General features: G+C 44.4%; 1 protein-coding gene across 3 annotated transcripts in view; it reads right to left on the bottom strand.

Moving 5' to 3' along the window:
• The window catches only part of ARHGAP26 (Rho GTPase activating protein 26), a 357,153-nt gene that overhangs the window by 254,600 nt on the left and 82,382 nt on the right, over positions 1-20,171 (bottom strand). For all 3 annotated transcript variants that reach the window (XM_056851135.1, XM_056851143.1, XM_056851152.1), the window contains exons 2-4: positions 8,694-8,789; positions 5,446-5,507; positions 1,431-1,502 (exon numbers count right to left, since the gene is read on the bottom strand). In XM_056851135.1, the coding sequence (XP_056707113.1) occupies positions 1,431-1,502; positions 5,446-5,507; positions 8,694-8,789 (230 nt within the window). The remainder of the gene's footprint in view (positions 1-1,430; positions 1,503-5,445; positions 5,508-8,693; positions 8,790-20,171) is intronic.

The raw sequence follows: 20,171 nt of genomic DNA, 5'->3' as shown, positions 1-20,171 counted from the left end.
CAACCCTGAGAGAGAGTGACTGGCCGAAGGTCACCCAGTTATGGCAAAGTGGGGATCCTGGGTCTCCCAGATCCTTGCCTGACACGCTAATCATTATAACCAAAATGCTGTTCCAGAAGGCCAGAACCAGAATTTTGTGAGACACTTTAGGCTACCAGAGGGGAGGGGAGAGAGAAAAGTGTACTCTTTCCATCCATGGAAATATTGCCCACTGCATCTAAGCTTCTGGTGTCCAATTCTGGTTCAGACAGCAAGTCCAACTATAGTTTTGTCAGTGTGGACATAATTACACTGTGTGGTTTGCTGTAACCAGGAAGTCGGGGATGTGACTGGAGTGCATGAGTCAAGGCAGAGGAAGGGCAGCACATTCCTAACTTCCAAACTATGGATTAAAGGGGCCAGAAACATTACGTTCGCACTGAGACACTGTGTCTAGTCATCCAAGTATTGCACATGCCGCTCTTTGACATCTATTCAAGGCTTAATAAGCCACCCAGCTGTGTGTGTTGAGGGGAACTTTTTTTTGTGCTTGTACCAGCTAATTGTTCTGTGATACCATTGTGAGGAGCAAATAAATGATATACAATCTATCAAACATGTTCTAGCTGTGGCCCTCACGGTAACAATAGATTAAAGCCATTGCCCTGTGCAATTAAAATTCAGCCTGGAGTCAGTTTTAGGTGCTATTTTAATTCAAACACCAAGATCAGAAGCTCAGCAATAAAGAACTTACAAGAATCCTCTCCTATATAAAAAGAAAGTCGGGAGGGGGGGAGTTGGCAAGAATCCCTATTTCTTACCAGCAGCCACTAGTTGTTATAGTAACAAAGCAAGAAAGGAGAAAGGTACAATGCCTCAGAACAGCTGAGAAAAAGTTAACGCTGCCCTGGAGTTTTACTCTCAAAAATGTCAACACAAAAGAGAAGGCTTTTAAGGAGTGGGAAAGCCCATGGGGGAAAATATTTTTGCTGTTCTTTGCGGTAATTTACAGCTCTTTTCCCACCTCAGCTGCTGCACCAGTGCCCTTTCCCAGACAATCATGCAAGCAGGGCATCATGGCACTGTTTCCCATCAGATGTGGCTTATGTGACCACACAGAGAGCAAATAAAGACAACATCTGATTGTCACTTTCAATTGGCGCAGGGAGAGGAGGGAATTGTTGCTTGTGGCAAAGCAACCACCTCAGCCAGGCTGCCTTGGCAAAACAGACATATTCCCTCCCCAGCAAACACTTTCATGCCCTTTTGAGGCCCTCCCCAAATTGGAGAAAGAGGGTAAAAATGGTCACAGAGAGTTTAAGGAAGCACCAAAAGACCCAACTGACCCAATGTTTTCAAACATCCAACTCAATGTGTCAAATGTGACTTTCTAACATTCCTGGTATAGAAGAAAGAGTTGAAAATGGACATTCTAACATTCTGCCACCTACCTTAGCAGCGCCAATTTGCTCTTTCCGAAATTTCTCCAGAGGTGTGATCAAGACCTCACCAGCATTCTCAATCTGACAGAAGAAAAAACAAAGAATATCCACCTATCCAGTACTAAGCTTCTTCTCTCACACACCAATACCTTGTTCAGTTACTAGTATAATTTTGTCTGAATAGTGCAGACCTTTTTCCAGGAAACAGGTATGGCCATAGTTTCACAGACTATATTATTAAGGAGTCCTATACTCAATTATACAAAAATGACATACATTGTAGTACAAATACTTCAAGCAGGAACAATTCCAAAGTAGTACAAATGTGCCTTAGCCTCACAGTTCTCTTGTAGGACAGATGAGGAAGTTGTGGCTACGATATTAAATAATAGGTAGCTATTTCACAGTATTGTTGCTCTATCCTCTTTTCCCTGCTAAAAATGTATTGAAAAAGCCAAAACAAAAAAGATACCATGACACAGCCATAGACAATTAAAATAAATCTTAGGTCAACTAGTTGAGACACTGGAGATTTAGCATGGGATCTCCCAACACCTTTGAACTTTCTTTACATGCAATTGTAGGAGCAGGGATGACTTGGAAGAGGGCCACAACAGAGGGTAGCGGGGGTGGGGGGTTGGCTCTTTCTCCACCACCTTTTCCCAGATAGAAATCCCTTTCCCCAGAGTGATCATTAGCCCCAACAGAGGGGGAAACAGGACACCAGCACTTGGAACCATTGGGAGCAGATTTCTATCAGGAAAAAATTACAAGAAGGAAGGGTTAACCACCTTGCAGTTCCAGCTCTGATCCAGATTCTCGTCTGGCCGATTTTAAAGGAAATTAAATACGCACGGGGATCAAGCCTCTCTCTCGGTTTTCATCTAGCTGAGCCCTTAGAAAGGAGGACAAGTAGAGCTTTTGTAGGCTGCCTTCACACTTCGCTGGATAATGCACTCTCACATGAAAATCCAGTTGCAAACATTTGCTATAGTGCATTGAGAGTGCATTATCCAACCTGTGTGAAAGCCAACAGTAATTTCATTCCCTATAGTCTGAAATAATGTGCCCATATAGTTTTACATTTCCAAAATGGCTGCTGTTAACGAGTAATAACTTAGTCAACGTTGTGGCTGCTTTAAATTTGCTATCTCTAATGCCTCTGTGTCTGACATAATACCCTTTTTACTAAGTGACAGGGATCCCAAGGCTACATTGTCAGTGGCAAGATTTGTTTCAGTCCTTATATCCCTCAAACATTAGATGTATGCTGCTCAAGATCAATGGATCAAGGAGCTTCTAAGGGATAAAGGAAAGGAAAGGTAAAGGAAAGGAATTTGCTCTCTCTCTCCCAACAGCTTTCGACTTCTCATGCAGGCTCTGTTAGCCTATGACTGTAGGATTCGAAAGGTGGTTCCACCAGACAGTAAGAGCAAGCATAAAGTGGTCCTTTCAAAGCTTCTAAGCTCTGTGTGGGAAGGGGAGGTGCTGTGTGAGAAGCATTCTGCCATGATGCTGAAGGCATCTGTCTTAGAACACAAACCATTTGTTAGTTTTTAGGGGGGGGGGGAACCTTGTATCACCACTTACAGGGCTGAAATCATAGTGTTTATGTGCAGGTGCAACCATCATGTAGAGAGGCAATAGCCCAGTGCAGGAGTGAAATAAATATTACACATGCACAGACACACAGGCTGGATTCACAAGGCACCCATGTAACTATTCAGGTGCCCAATATTTTTCAGCTCTGCAAACAGATTTATTATCACTTCTAGATACTGAAAAATGGACACTTCTTGAGGGTTTTAAAAACCCACTCCATTTCCCAATTGTGAAGGCTTCATGTATGAATCCTATATGTTAACATTACACCCACACCCAAAGCTGTTGACACACAACCCTTATTTTTCTGGCAAGTAACAAGTCCCTATAACAGATAACATGTTTGCTCTTCCAAAAGAGAAGGAGTATCATTGCAGCAGAGGACCTACTTTTGGGAAAAAGTGTTTTGGAAAAAAGAAACTTGAAGATGCAGTGACCATATACCAGTCTTTGGGTACATGGGACTGCTACCCAGGAGCACAGACAATTCTAGTGCCGGCTTAAAAGGTAAAGGTCCCCTGTGCAAGCACCGGGTCATTCCTGACCCATGGGGTGACGTCACATCCCGACATTTACTAGGCAGACTTTGTTTATGGGGTGGTTTGCCAGTGCCTTCCCCAGTTGTCTTCCCTTTACCCCCAGCAAGCTGAGTACTCATTTTACCAATCTTGGAAGGATGGAAGGCTGAGTCAACCTTGAGTCGGCTACATGAAACCAACTTCCGTCAGGATCGAACTCAGGTCGTGAGCAGAGCTTGGACTGCAGTACTGCAGCTTACCACTCTGCACCACGGGGCTCCGTAAACTGGTTTAAGGAATCCTCAAATGAATATTGAACAATTCACACTTTACTATTCTTTTTGCGCCAACAACTATAAGGCTAATGATCTCAGCTTTAAAATTAATCTACTTAAATCAAACCCTACATTACACATCAGTAGTAAATTTGCAAAGGCGAGACAGGCAGAGGTAGTCTGCTCAAAAGCAACACAGATCGCGACCTGCACGAGCGTGATCTAACCATGTGATGGCCGTATTGTCCCTACCCATAGGCCTCACTGTTTCTGCTGAGCTGAGAAGCGATATCAACCTTTGCTCTACTAGGTTGATAAGTGCACACATTGTATATGAGAGACATATACAAACCAGTATTACTAGAACCAATCTGACCAGATGTTTGAGTAATTGGTAGTAGATTTTACAACCTATACAAATGCCTGGTTTGATTTAAACTGTTTGTATATGTATTTATTTCTGTAAATGTGTGCAGGCTTAACATGGGTTTTAACTGACCACTGATGGCCCAATAGGCCGAATGGCATCTGGTATGTGGTTACAGATATCAACCCTAGGAAATGCCATTGTGCTATTTTAATGTTTTTAAATATTTTTAACCTTTACACAGCACTTCGAATAAATTATATTTTCAGTATATATGTGTGTGTGTGTGTGTGTATCTACACACACACACACAAGGGTAATTCTATATATATATATTTTTTCTTTCCACCCAACCTATATATAATATATAGGAATATATATATAAATTCTTTCCACCCAACCTTGGGTACCCAGCTTCTGTTTTTAGGCTGGGTTTTATTCCCCTTTTTTCTTCCTTGGCTGAGCCGAGCCACAACATCCAAAGCTACAAGGAGGGAGAAAATGGGTTTTGGCTTTAGGAGGGGTGTGTGAGTAAATAAGAGAGAAAGTCATCCTACATGAGACAGCTGTTTGTGCCCGGGGAGGTGGCAATAGCATCTGTCTACCGCTGAGTTACTATAAGTCTCCACAGAGCTGGAAAATGGGAACACAATCAGCACATTTGACCCAACTCTATAACAACTTCTACATTTGATGCTATCAGGGAAACTGTATTCCAACGGAGAGCAAAAATGTACAAACAAGCTGTAGCGCATAATTGGGCCTTTGTTCTCAGAGTGTGAGACCAACTGGATTCAGTGGCAGGCAGTTCATCGTGGTTTGCTGCCCCCTGTTTGTGCTGCCAAGACTCCCAGAGGATGAATATTGCTATTCTCTGAGGCACAAAAAGCCGACAATTCTAGCTGTTGAACCAGACCAAGGCTATTGGCCAAAGAAGACAAGAAAAGGCAGAGAAATTCTTCGCAATCTTCTTCTCATAGCCAGCATATATCAAAGTCTCCACCATCACACAATGTAGGCAAAATACAGCCCTCAATTTCTGCACATAGCTCAGTACTGATCCAAAAATTGCCTAGGCCAAGGAGAGGCTGCCCAAAATAAGAGTTTAAACTAACAGCTGTTTTCACCTAGAAAACCTCTGCAGAATGGTCAGCTTTTCCAAAGATTGTCCCTGTCCCATTCCTGAACTGCTCTAACCTCGTGGCGACTCGTCACCAGTTCCTTTTTCATTCCTTCTGAAGAAATCATACTTTAATCCTTACCATGCGCATGCGCTCATCTTCCAGATTTCTAAGAACAGCAGCAAACTCTTGCAGGGATTTTGCTGGAAAAGACAGAAAGTCACAAGGTTGATTACCCCAAGAACGTTATTCTTTCTTTTGATGTAATTAAAATGTATTGAAGAATGTTATTTTCAGAGGTGAACCATTATTACTTTCTCCCCAAGATGAGCAAGCAAATTTGCTACCTTAGCAGAGCAAACCAAAGCAGAATTACACCGTTTTAAGTTCATTGGAGTCAATGGGCTTAGAAGAGTGTAACTACACTTAGGCTTGCACTGATGGTTACATCCATTTAAAAAGAAAAATGATATGCACATGGTAGAGGGGAAATATAATTAATGTAATTTTGTGTTTGCTTTTGTTTAATATTGGCACTTGTTAGGGAGGAGAACGGTTGATTTAAGTCTCCTTCCTGCGGCCAGCTGATAAGAATTTTCAAGCAAACTTCTCAAGAGTCTCGTGCAACATGTGCGAGACTTTCAGATATGGAAAGCCAAGATGTTTTCTTCTGAAATGTTTGCACTGTTTCCATTTATCAGTTGTCTGGAGGAGCTTGTCTAAAGGCAAGCAAAAACAAACTCAAAGAGGTGGATGATACAATCACAGAACTTTACAAAACAAATATAAACAATAGGGCTGTCGATTCGGTTCATCCGAACCGAAAAAACAGCCGAATTTTCCGCAATTCAGGGGTTTTCAGTTTGGATGGAACCGAACTGAAAAAAGGCAGGAAAACGATGCCCCAAATTTAGCGAATTCGGGGCAATTGCCGAATAAATTCAGGGCAATTGCCGAATAAATTCAGCAGGTTCGGCGTTCCCGAACCTGCCTTTTCCCGCCTTTAAAGACCCTCTGCCCACTTTCCCGGGACTCCTGGGAAACCGGGTGGGGGGTCTTTAAACTCCCCACTTAGGCTCCAGGGACTCTTGCCTTCCAGCAAGGCGCTTTAAACAGATCTGCGCCTTCCAGCTGGGAGGCGCAGATCTGTTTAAAGACCCCCCGGCGCACCTTCATGGAAGCCCTGTGAAGGCCTGCGGGGGGGCTCTTTAAAGACCCCCGCCCTCTTCCCGACTCTCAGTTTGAAGTGGTGGGCGCCTCCTGGGCCGAATTTTCCCCCAAACTCCGGATCTCGTGCCGAATTTCACGGATCCGAAGTGGGGAAGTTCGGACTTCGGCACGTCCCGAATTAAAAAGGGTCGAATTTTGCCAAAGCTGAACTTTACCGAATTTTTTTTCAACAGCCCTAATAAACACTAAAACCACATTAGCAATGAAACCATCAGAACATAAGAACATAAGAAAGGCCATGCTGGAGCAGACCAAGGTCCATCACGTCCAGCAGTCTGTTCACACAGTGGTCAACCAGGTGCCTCTAGGAAGCCCACAAACAAGACGACTGTAGAATTATCCTGCCTATGTTCCACAGCATTTAATATAATAGGCATGCTCCTCTGATCCTGGAGAGAATAGGTATTCATCATGACTAGTATCCCTTTTTACTAGTAGCCATGAATAGCCCTCTCCTCCATGAACATGTCCACTCCCCTCTTAAAGCCTTCTAAGTTGGCAGCCATCACCACATCCTGGGGCAGGGAGTTCCACAATTTAATTATGCATTGTGTGACGAACCAGCAGTTCAACTTACCTGTGTTTAGCTTGACAATGCTGGCTCCCACAATACAGACTATTCAAGCAGGGCCAACCCAGTAGTATGGCCCATGTCACGTGATGGGGCATACCTCCCAGAAAAGTGTACCCAAGAAAGCTGCCTATGATGGGAAGATGTGCACTGACAACCTTGTACTGGGCTGTTAGCAAACTATCTTGCCAGGACATCCCCTCTTCCCAAGAAGAGACAGGGCATAACCATGGTTAGGGATGCCTGACAGTTGCCCCACTGTGCTCCATGGATCAGTTGAACAAGCACCTTGTTTCTGAGCAGATGAGACTTGCTCCACACCCTCCCTGTGCCCTACCTCCCCCACATCTATGACATCCCCTTTGAACTTCCTGGGATGATTTCCCTTTTACACATCTGAGGGGATGGGATCTGATACAGAGAGACTCTTGCTGGTGCCACTGGACCTCTTTTGTTCAGTTGCATAAAATAACAGAGGTCCAGTGGCACCTTGTTCAGCTGCATAAGATAACAGAGGTCCAGTGGCACCTTGAAGACTGACCACACTATTGGTCCCCACCCCCTTCCCAAACACACCTGCTGCGGGCTGCAGTGTGTGGCTTGCAAGGGGAATGGGCTGGTGGGTGGTCCAAGGGTGTGTGTGGCTGCCCTAATATGGGGGCACAGTCTCTGGGTCCCACACTCCCCCACAACACTGCTGGTGCTTTAAAAAAATATCTTGGGGGGGAAAAAACAGTGCTGGCACTTGATAAGCCATGCAGCTTGGCAGTGCAGATGTGCAAGGGACTCTGGATATACAGGGAACAAGGGAACTGCTACCACGCATGCATCAGGCAGGGGTTCCAAAGGGGTGTAATCGGCCAAAACGATGAATCTACAGTCTGTCAGCAGGGCCATCCTGTTTCCCCTTTTGCGGTTTGCAGGGAGAAAACATCAGCTCTGAGGCTTTTGCCTGCCTCTGGCCTCTCCCCATATGGAGACTGAACCAGGATCCCTGGCCATGATATGCCATTGCCTGTCCACTTAGCCATGCCTATCTCTGCCTGGCCCCATCAGGACTGCTGTGGAGTGCCTTCTGCCATATGCCTCCTTTGCATCTGCCTTCATGGCCCAGCTAGTCTTGGACGAAGGGGCTTTTGGGTTTGAGCCTGGCCTCTGTCTTTTGTTGTTGTTGTTTTAGCTTTTCCAAGGGAAGGGGGTATGTGGCTTTGAGGAATGGTTGTGTATGGGCAGCACTTCCACTACCAGTCAGACCCTTGTGGGGGAAGGGTGAGCATCCTGTTGAACATACGAGTGCCTTTCCCCTATGGGTTTTTGGGGGCAATGCTCGGGCCACATGCTTCTATGGTGGTTGTACTGCCACTGGGCCCTTCCTGCCTGTCAGCTTGTAAAAGTTAACAGTGCCTGTCTTCACCCATAGACAATCTGCTTGGAAAGAGTAAATGCTTCTGAGAACCTTCTGAAGAAGCTAATAGTACTCCTCTGTTCACAAAATGGACAACGCATTTTTCATGATTCCACTTCAGTTTCAATAACTCAGTCAGCTGTTTGAAACAAACCCAGCTTGCCCTGAGGAACCTGAACTTACCTATACATATTTCATCATCTGTTTCTGCATCACCTATACATCGAAATTTGAAATCATTCAAGGAATCTGCAAACTTCCGCTTTGCTGATGACAGATCTGCCAAAAAATGGGGGAAAAATTGAGAAAAATTGTATTAGACTATAAGCCACAGACTTCTAGAATGGTACTTCTTGCTAACTTTAAAGCTGTTTCCTTCATGTCAGGCATGCTTCTTTTGAAAGTACAAAGGCCATTTCTCAAACTTAAAGAAAGTCACGAAGACCATGCTGAAGAGTTACAAACAGCTGCAAGAACACTTTTGGAGAAGAAGAAAAATTTAAGAAGATCTGTTCCACCACAGGGAAACACACAAATATACTGTTCCAAGAAAAGTTGCAGCACCAGAAGTTCAATGTCAGAGGATCTGTGAAGTGTTTCACATAAATGGAAGAAACTTCCATAAACGTACATATAATTTCACAGGACATAAGGGTTGCAAGAGTTTGAGTTTGTCTTAGAGAATAGACAATTGTATCTTTCAACTTGAGCTTTTATTACAGAAGGTACAAAACCTTATTTTGGGGGGCCAGAGAGTGAAATTATTCTAAAAGGGGCAGCACAGTGATTACTTGTGGCACAGATATATGATTTAAGCAAAAGGCATAATGCATCAGTCTGCCTTCCCCATCTAAGGATTTTTCTTGTACAGCTATAGTTCTGTTTTGTTTTTCTAACAGGGAAAGTAAAAAAAGTTAATATGTCCTACATAACACCTGTCCAATAAGAACAAGAATGCTCCTTTGTTATCAGTATCTAAATGTCATGCAGTTCTCAGAAAGGCTTCTTGGAAAGAAGGATTTCCACTACTTGGGAGAGGCCAAGAGAGAAACACACCCTGATTTCCTCAAGAAGATGCCTCAAGGAGACCACCAATGTGCTGCTCAAAATGTAAACAGGCCTCAAAGCCCTTTAGCCTATAGCTCTAGAAGTTAACCACTGCCTGCAGTTTACTCTGCAACCTGGGCATCAACAGCACAAACTGCTGACTTTCCCATCTGAAAAACACTAGTCAGGGCCTATCACTACAATCAACCACGAGTGTTTCCAGATTTCCCTACTGAGGGTCCTGCACTTTACCCTCCTGCTCAATTTCTTTTGCTCCACATTTTCTCCTTCTACTTACTCTGCTTCTTTCAATGCTTTTGGCTTATTTACTCATCACAATGCTAGCAGGGGACCCCTATCTGTTCTGGGATGTGATATTACATAAGGGCTACGCACCCTTGGGCTTGCAAACTTGGAGGATCAATGGTGATCTCAAAATCTGAATAATAATGCCATGAAAAACTACATGGAAGTAAGCCATCTTGCATGAGGAGACTTACAATATGCACCAGTGGCTTGGATCTAGACCAATGGTTCCCCAAGTGGACAGTACCACCCCCTGGGGGCGGTGGGATTACCTAGGGGGGCACTAAGGGGCAAGGTGGCAGCAGGGGGCGCTAGAGATGGGCCCCTTCAACTGTGTTGTTGGATAGACTAGGGGACGCTGGGGTTGAGTTTGTGGAACTGAGGGGGTGGTAGCCCGCAAGGTTTAGGGAACCACTGATCTAGACTAATGTTTCTGGGGGTGTAAGGATTTCCGCCCACAGAATGCGATTTTCCTGCATTCATTTCAAACTACTGTAGTGTGGGGGAGATCACGTTTCATGGGTAGAAATCCTTGCACCTCAGAATCATTCGTCTGGATCCAAGCCACTGGTACATATTGTAAGTCTCCTCATGCAAGATGGCTTACTTCCATGTAGTTTGTTCATAGCTTTATTACTCAGATTTTGAGAACACCATTGACCCTCAAAGTCTGCTAGTCTAAGGGTGTGCAGCCCTTATGTAATAAGTCTGGGCCCAAAGCAAAACTTATAAAGATATCACATTGCACAAACACTTCCAGTTCATTCCATTCAGTGACACATTCAGAAATGCTGTATGGCAATCCTTGAGAAGGAAGAACATAGGACCAATGATAATACAGGAGAAAAAAGAAGAGGGGAATGAAACCCTACCTAAAAAAGATTTATACAATTGGCTTATAATAGATGGAGACTAACCTGTTATTATTCTGTTTCTTTCTGTTTTTAGACAACTTACATACATGCCTGGTCTGATATACAACTGTCTGTATATGTTTATATATCTATAAATATGTATGTATGTTTTACATGGGTTTCAACTGACCACTGAGTAAGGTCAAATAGGCCGAAATGTGTCTGGCATGTGGTTATAGTATATCAACCTTAGGAAATGCCATTGTGCTGTTTTAACTATTTTTTAAAATAATTTTTATTTTGACATAGTGCCTTAAATAAATTATATTTTCACTATCAATTTATTTTATTTATCCCACCCAACCTTGGTTACCCAGCCAGTGATAATACTGGACAGGGTCAGAGGAACCTGCATTAGGGCTGTCGATTCGGTTCCATCCGACATGAAAAACAGTCGAATTTTCCCTGATTTAGCGGTTTCTACTTCTGATAGAACCAAAGTCAAAAAAGGCGGGAAAACGAGCCAAACTCAGCGAGTTCGGGCAGACACCGGATAAATTTGTACAAGTTCGGAGCCCCCAAGCAGCATTCTCCCGCGGCCAATCGGTGGCCAAGCTGTGTCTTCTTCTAGCAAATCAGTCGCAGTTGAGTGAGTGAGCCCAGCCGCTGCGCAGCCCGGGGAGAGAAAGAGAAAGCATCTGTTTGTGTGAGAGAGAGATCCCCGTGGGGTGTGTGTGTGCACATTCACGCATTTCCGCAGCTCTGGGGGGGCATGTTTCAAGGTAGATGTCCCAAACTTTCAGTGTAGCTTCAGTGTAACCCCCAAGTTTTGTGAAGATTGGGCCAGGGGGTCCAAAATGATGGGGCCCGGAAGGGGTCCCCCATCTGCCCATTGGAATAAAGCCATTAAAAACACATTCGCGGCTTTCCGCGGCTCCGGGGGGGGCTTTTTTGGAGGTTCAGGTCCCAAACTTTCAGTCTAGCTTGAAGGGACCCTTCTTGCAAGAACCCCCATGTTTTGTGAAGAATGGGTCAGGGGGTCCCGAGTTATGGGATCCCCCCCATCCACCCATTGGAATGAATGGGAGCAGGCAATTCTTAATGTGCATCTAGAGAGCGGCAAATCCAAGGCAAAACCTCCCGTGCATATATGGCCAGAGAGTCTGTGCATGTGAGTCTACTAGAATCGTATTGGATTACTCCTGAGTCCTGACTCCCAATCCCTGCTCCTGATGGAAGAGAAGACATCCACAGTTTGACCCATTTTGGGGCTTTTCTCTATAACTTTTTTCCTGCGTATGTGGGGGGGGGGAGAGATTCTGTGTGTGTGTGTGAGAGAGAGGGGGGAAGCCAAAGGGGGGTGGGTTTACCTGTTCTGCTGGGGGGTGGGCTTGATTGCCTCTGTGTGGGACTGTGCTTTCTGCTGTTTTCACCAGTTGCCAACTTCGTCTGGAGTTAACTGTGGGTCAGTGAGTCTCTCTCTGGCTGGCTCCTATTGTTTCCAATGGGCTGTGCAGCCGCTCCTGTTGTTTCTGATGGGCTAGCCTGCCATTCGTACATCCCATGTCAGTGAGTCTTTCTCTGTCTGGCCCATTCTTCTCCTTCGTTAGGAATTTGCGTCTTCTGGTTGGGGGGGGGCTGTTCTGCTAGGGGGGCTTGATTACCTCTGTGGAGTGTGATTTGGGGGGGTTACCTGTCCTGGGGGGGGACTGATTGCCTCTTTGCGAGTGTGATTGTTGCTGTGGAAGATTTGAATCCAGCAGCATGAGTATCAATCCTGAAGATACGGAATTTGAGCAGGTCGCACTTATGCTAGTAGCCTTGTGAGATGCACTTTGGCTGTGTTGAAATGAAAAGATATGTTACCCATGCTAGTTATGCTGTTTACTTACGCTTTGAGCGTTGTTGGATGCACTTTCGGTGTAGTTACATCGGATGGGGGGACCCCATAACTCGGGACCTCCTGACCCAATCGTCACAAAACTTGGGGGTTCTTGCAAGTAGGGTCCCGCCAAGCTACGCTGAAGGTTTGGGACCTCTACCTCCAAAAATGCCCCCCCAGAGCCGCGGAAAGCCGCGAATGTGTTTTTAATGGTTTCATTCCAATGGGCAGATGGGGGGACCCCTTCCAGGCCCCATAACTCTGGACCCCCTGACCCAATCTTCACAAAACTTGAGGGTTCTTGCAAGAAGGGTCCCTTCAAGCTACACTGAAAGGTTGGGACCTCTACCTCCAAAAATGCCCCCCCCCCGGAGCCGCAGAAAGGCGCAAATGTGTTTAATGGCTTTATTCCAATGGGCAGATGGGGGGACCCCTTCCGGGCCCCATAACTCCAGACCCCTGACCTAATCTTCACAAAACCTGGGGGTTCTTGCAAGAAGGGTCCCTTCAAGCTACACTGAAAGTTTGGGACCTCTACCTCCAAACATGCCCCCCCGGAGCCACGGAAAGGCGAGAATGTGTTTTTAATGGCTTTAAATGGCCGCATTTATTCGCAAACTCTGAATTTCATGCCGAATTCCACAGATCCGAATCGGGGGAGTTTGGACTTTGGCATTTCCCGAATAAAAACGGGCCAAATTTTGCCGGTTCCAAATTTTACCAAATTTATTTTTTTCAACAGCCCTAACCTGCATTAACACCCCCCCAGCACATTTAACATTACTGGGGGGGGGGAAACCACTGACTCTTCTGTTCTCACCAGACGTTATCCCACAAACCTGATTTAAGTAGAACAAGACAATCCATTTAATAAAACATGTCAGATATTCCTAAACCCTTCCAAAGGTCTTGTTTGGAAAGCAGGGCCAACTTCCATATTGCGTGTACAGAGGAACTAAAATGTTTTCAGGAATGGAAGGGGCTCAAGAGGATTCAGTGCTTAACCTCACTACTCAGAAGCAATGCCAGCTTTCTGTCATTCCATTCATAATAAGGAAGCTAAATGTTAATTACATAAGGAGCCACTTCCTTTTCTCTAAGCTGCATGCTGACCTCATGCCATGGAGGTTGTTTATAGAGGGTTCTGCTATACTTTACCCTTCCACTAAGCATCAGCTTAGCAATGGGCCTGGGCTGGCTTATTTGCTGTGGATTCCTAGTCAAAATGGATTTACTACAACATCATTCAGTCCTGCAGTGTTTGGGAGGGATCCAAACCCCCCATTCTGCCAAAGAGTGGAAGAATGGAAAAGAGAAGAGTGTAAGGCCTGGAAAGATGCCAGACTCAAAGCACAGCAGAAGAAGCCCCTTGGCAGAGCTTCAGCTTAAAAACCATGGGCAGACAGCAAGCCAGGCTCAGTGGTAGTTTTTAATTTGAACAGCCTCTACTAAGAGGGAAAATAAATGCCGTGCTATAGGCTGAATCCACACATAAATACGTGCATGGTTCTGAAATAATTCACGGGTGTGTTTTCACGCACTGTACTGCATTCAATCTTTTTTTGAGCTGTGCTCATCTAATGCCTCACTTGTGAGATGCCTTCAGCTGCCACCAATGGAAGGAAAGGCAGGATATAAACATTGTGATAAACAAAAGCAAACCATGGCTTGACCAAACACTGCACTAATATGTTTAGCTTGGAGAGGAGATGACTGAGAGGGGACACGATAACCATCTTCAAGTACTTCAAGGGCTGTCATTTAGAGGATGGTGCCGAGTTGTTTTCTGTTGCCCCAGAAGGTTGGATCAGAACCAAGGGGTTGAAAGTAAATCAAAAGAGTTTTCGGCTAAACTCCAGGAAGAACTTTCTGGCAATTAGAGTGCTTCCTCAGTGTAATAGGCTTCCTCAGGAGGTGGTGGGCTCTCCTTCTTTGGAGGTTTTTAAGCAGAGGCTAGATGGTCATCTGTCAGCAGTGCTGATTCTATGCCTTAGGCAGATCATGAGAGGGAGGGCAGGAAGGGTTGCATCAGTGTTTGGCTCATGTGACCTTTTCTTACATGCCCAGGGTAATGTCAATCACCACTTTGGGGTCAGGAAGCAATTTTCCTCCAGGCCAGATTGGCCAGAGATTCTGGAGGGTTTTTTCCCCTCATCTTCTGGGCATGGAGTAGGGGTCAGTGGGGGTGTCGGGGATGGTAGTTGTGAATTTTTTACATTGTGCAGGGGGTTGGACTAGATGACCCTGGTAGTTCTTTCCAACTCTATGATTCCTCTGTCTGGTCACTGTGCAGTCCAATTCCGTCCTCGCTTGCTCGGTCACAAAAGCCATCATTTTTTTGCCCGTCAGCCCCATGGAGAAGTGGGTTTCCCTTTCTGTTTTGCACAAACTATATTGATTTCAGAGCCCGGGAGCAGTGGCAATCTGACAGGTTTGCACAAACACAGAAGTAAAATGGAGCATGCAAGAGAAGGAGGGAATAGCAAGTCTAAGGTCAGGCCTGAAGGGCCAAACCACAGTTTTCCTAAGATGAGATCTGAACTGGCAGTTTACCTTTGCCACAGCGCTGCAGTTGACAAATACAAGGCAGCACACTGCAACCAAATCCCAGCATTTACTCACAATAAACAAAACACAGATAAACTAGGTGAGCAGAAAAATAAATTAATCACCACCAGTCAAGAAGGAAACAAAGCCCTCAGTGTAAATGTTGTAAAGGCCTCAAGCTTACCGCTTTAGTTTGGGAACAAAATAGATCAAAGTGTTGCTTCAGCCCAAAATGGCTTAATAAGCACCATAATAACAGTGCCAGATAATCTGCATCTCAGTAGATCAAAAATTACACCCAACTTTTCATGCAGGTGCAATGATTCATCCCATCTACCATGATTACCACGCAAATTCTCCTTCCACCACTAGATGGCGATCTCCTACATAATTCTATGAAATGGATTAATAACTCCAGAAATAGATTTCCTAGGACATAAGCACTGAGGAAAGAATTTGTTTTTCCACACACTTGACCAAAAAGAAGTGAGGCTATCAACTGAGAACTGCAGTTCTCTGCAATTTCCAGACATGTCTAATTATCTGATGTTAATTTACTGCTTTAACGTCAGATCTGCTTGATTGAAAAATAAGCCCAAAGGTAATTAGACATTTATAAAGTTTGCATGTGGGAAAAATGCACATTCAGTATCACTGTATCCCATGATTGAGATGAGAAGGGGGTATATTTCCTGAAAGCTTTCAGTGAAAATGTTAGCAATGACAAGGGGAGAATGTTAGCCCCTTCAGTGAGGACATGAAACATCACCCTGGCTCTGAATTGGCTTTATGACATCATCATAAATTGACTTTGAAGTTGATACCATAACACCACCCTCGTAACAGGATTCTTAGTTAGCTGCCATCACTGTGCCCAGGAAAAGGACAAAGCAGTTTTGACATTCTATTCGAAGTAGAGTTGTCAGGGAATGAAAAGGCATCCTTTGAAAAGATGAGGGAGGGAGATTTCTGCAGTTCATTAATCAAAACATCACATCACAACATAGTAGAAACTATGGACTGAACAGAAAACTATGGTTTCTTACTCTGGTTTGCAGAGCAATCACAAGTAATAGTCTGCCAATTCAGATATTACACCAAACAATAGTTTCTGTAACCATGCCTTGGTGTGATGACTGAATTATGTATCTGCTTGTAGAAGAGGCTCAGTAGAAGAAAAGAATTGGAAATTGGCAGACAAGCCAGATAAGAGCAAAAAAAAAAAAAGATTCTAAGAAAATAGTGCTATTTTGGGCTTGAGAGAGATTCCACAAGAAAAACATTTCCACATTAATCTCTTCCATTATTCATCTGTTGTGCATGAGAAGAGGGCAGTCTAAAGCAAAACCACCTTGCTGCTTAGAGGGTGGAATAGTACAAGCAATTAAAAATATCTGTGAGAATGCTAACTGGAATTGTGAAGGGAATTTCCAGACTTAAATATGAACCAAGATTGCTTCCTATACACCAAACATCTCAATTTGCATACCACAGTACAAAAAAATTGAACCAGCTGAATCAAATGAGAGACATAGTTAGATCAGCCATGCAAACAGGCTGTAAAATTCAGTTTATTCACTAGTTTATTCACAAACATAAAATAAACCCAGTAACCCTTGGCAGCTACCATCTTATGCCATAATAGGCCAAACCTTCCCACCAATCATTGCTTCCTAATACAGGTAGATCTTTCAGCACAGGAATGATACAATCCATGTATCCCTCTCTACCCTGCCCTCAGCCAATAGCCCAGCTAATGCACCTTGAATCAAACTGAATTATCCAGACAGTTTTCAAAGGCAGCCTCCACATTAAGCACACTACAATAATCTAGTCTGGATGTAATCAGAACTCTGACCACCATATCCAGATCACATTTTTCTGAGGAACAGGTGTGGCTGGTGAATACAATACAAGTACAAGTACAATACAAAGACAATAAAAGATGCAGTGTCCCACAGAGCAGCCCTAAGACCGCCCCCATCTCACCTTCAAAGAAGTGACGGGGCCGATTTTGGCTGCCAGTAGTGGGAACAGAGAGCCCAGTCTCCATTCATCCTCAGGCCTGATGTATGAAGAGGGGTGGGCCCAAGGAAAAGGGGGCTTATAGGGTCTGGGTCGGGTAGTTGCTCCATCTTTGGAAGCAAACAGATAACTATATGCCAGGATCCAGCAGCACTCCCAAACCTATAAGCCAGCTCATTCTAAGGGAGTGCATCCCCTCTAGAACATGCTGAGTTCTCAGTCCTTGAGTGGTTCTGCATTTGACTAATGCTTTCACAAAACACTGAATAATGAACTTCCAATCTACTTTCAATGCATTTTCAATGCGATCGTTTGCGAGTGGATCTCGCTGTTTCACATAGTACAATCCAGTTGCAAAGCGTACTGAAACTGGATTGAAAGGGCGGTATTTAGTGAATGTCAAAGTGCCCCTTAGTCTATTACATCCACTGGAACAATTGTAGTGACCATTGTTCACAAGCGTAAAGAAGTAACATTCATGAACTATTTCTTTCACAGAATGGATGACTATTATAAAATAAGTATCATGTATGGCTAGGGGTTGCCAATGCTGGGTTGGGAAATTCCTGGAGATTTGGAGGTGGAGACTGGAGAGGGTTGGGTAGCACCTTAGCAGCTGCTTTCTCCAGTGAAACTGATCTCTGAGATGCTGACTCTAATGTAGAACAAGGTGTAGAAGTAACACAAAGTTAACAGCTCAAAAAACACAGTCTGTTTGACTCAAAATCCAGGTTTTAAAAAGGGATGCCAAGCATAAGAGGTTTCATTAATGTGTTGGAAAATATGTACAGTAATTCTGTCTTTTAAGCTCCAGATTCTCCTTTCCGGTGGTGTTTACAGTAAACTAGAAAAAGGACTTCTCCATTTTCTGCTTCCAGAAGGTTTCCACATACGTCGCTATGTTTCTGCTCCTACAGTTGTGACACACACCAGTATTCCAAGGCCCGTAAGAAATTCTTATAGAAACAACTGCCTTAGAGATGGCTCCCAGGGAAACAGCAAGAGAACAAGATGGGCCTTGTGAATAGATGAGTTAGGTCCACGTTTATGGGCCTCAGCCATCACATAGTATATGTAATATACATTCCAACAGAAAACATTTCGTTAAAAACTTGCCAACTGTGAAATCTTTCTGTGTTTTCACTAAAGAATGTAGGGCTGATGTGAGTCTAAACTGGGGAACTGGGAACCATGCACATTATCCTGTACCGCTTGGAAGAAGAGCAGAATAAAAACGTACTAAATAAAGAGCCTTATAAAGGCTATCTAGAGCATTAAAAACAGATTGCATTCATTATTTTTCAAACAGCCTTGCAAGATAGGCCAGATCACTGTTTTGCATACAAGACAGAGAAGAGTCGTTTATGCATAGGTACTTTCACTCACGTCCCCGTCCCCCCCACCCCGGTCTGTCTCGGTTGTTCCTTGGAGTTATGCATGAGTTTTCCATCCATTAGAGATGACCTCGCTGCCAGCCCTCACAAATCCCGGGACTTCTTGTTCCTCAATTAACCCAATTCTTCCATCTCCACTGAGCTCAGTCCAGGTGAAATCCACATGCATAAGGCAAAGCACGGGGCACGGGACACGGAAGCTTGGTTTCTCTCACAGAAAGAACTACAGCCAATTACAAGTAGTAGTAGTTTATTACATAAGATCATAGGCCATTACAATCTAAAACAATAAAACAACAATTTTAAGCTATTACTCCAGAGTAGACCATAGAGAGCTAAGGCTGCTGGGTCTTCCCTCTTGTTTGCTCCTCCCTCGCTCCCACCTAGTTCTTTCCTTGGCTCTGACACTGAGCTGCCGCCTTCCTTAGGGCTGTGCCCCAGCTCCACCTTTCTCCCCCAGGGCGGTGACACCATGAAACATCCAAGGCTGTCTCTTCCTAACTGCCTACCACCACTCTGTAGGATTGCCAGCTCCAGGTTGGGAAATACCTGGAGATTTTGCGGGTGGAGCCTGTGGAGGGCAGGGTTTGGAGAGGGAAGGGACTTCAATGCCATGGAATCCAATTCCCAAAGCGGCCATTTTCTCCAGGGGAACTGATCTCTGTCACCTGGGGATCAGTTGTAATAGCGGGTGATCTCCTGGAGGTTGGCAACCCTACCACCCTGCCTGTTATCCTTTAATGTGTTTCCCCTTTACAGCCATCTTGTGGTTTCTCTACACCACCACTTCAGCCTCCCTACTAGCCCTGATCAATTGTGGGCTGGTATTACTATCACTGTGTATTACTGTCATTCAACGTCAGCAAGAGGGCAATGCCTATGTCCCACTGATTTGGAAAATTGTGGAACTTTTCAACAAACACTTTATTTTCCTGCATACCGCAGGAGTCCCTCTGATGTTTGGAAAACCCCTCCTGGCCTACCTCTCCCCCCAGCTTTCCTACGAAGTGAGCCCATGTGCAGGACATCCTGTCTGAAAATAGGGGGAAATGATGGTGTGGTTCTACCATATCAATTGCAACAAAAAAATTCTAATAAGATAAACAATTAGGTAGTTACTCCGGCTGAAGTGCTTTAAGAATTGCCCTTCTCCCAACACAACTCACTTATAATTGGATTTTTAACCATGGCCACAGGTCATAACAATTGCAGGAAATAGCCATAAAGCGCTGCTGTTGGGCAGGAAAAGTCACATAAAAATTCTTGTGGAGAAAGGGAGTATACATTAAGGCAGCAGTACTATTAATACTAATTACAGTAGTTTAAAATCAATAAAATCAAACTGCCCAGGGACATACATGTAGAGCAAGAGAATTTTCCTTTTAAAACGAGAGACGAGAGATTGTAAGGAGCAAAATTGCTGTTCTAAAAAGAGCGCTGCTCAATGGGCCCGTTCCCATTTAAACAATGATGTCTCCTCCTCAATAGATACTAACAGCAAAGGTAGTTTCTCACCTACTCCACTCCAGAAAAAGCGGCCTCATCCTTGAAATACCATCACAAATTAAGGGCCAAACTATACACAGTGCTGGTACTGAATTACTAG

The sequence above is a fragment of the Euleptes europaea genome, chromosome 1 (genome assembly GCF_029931775.1).
Source record: "Euleptes europaea isolate rEulEur1 chromosome 1, rEulEur1.hap1, whole genome shotgun sequence".
Taxonomy (NCBI): domain Eukaryota; kingdom Metazoa; phylum Chordata; class Lepidosauria; order Squamata; family Sphaerodactylidae; genus Euleptes; species Euleptes europaea.
The sequence above is the reverse complement of the archived record's forward strand: the minus strand, read 5'-3'. Positions and strand labels throughout refer to the sequence as shown.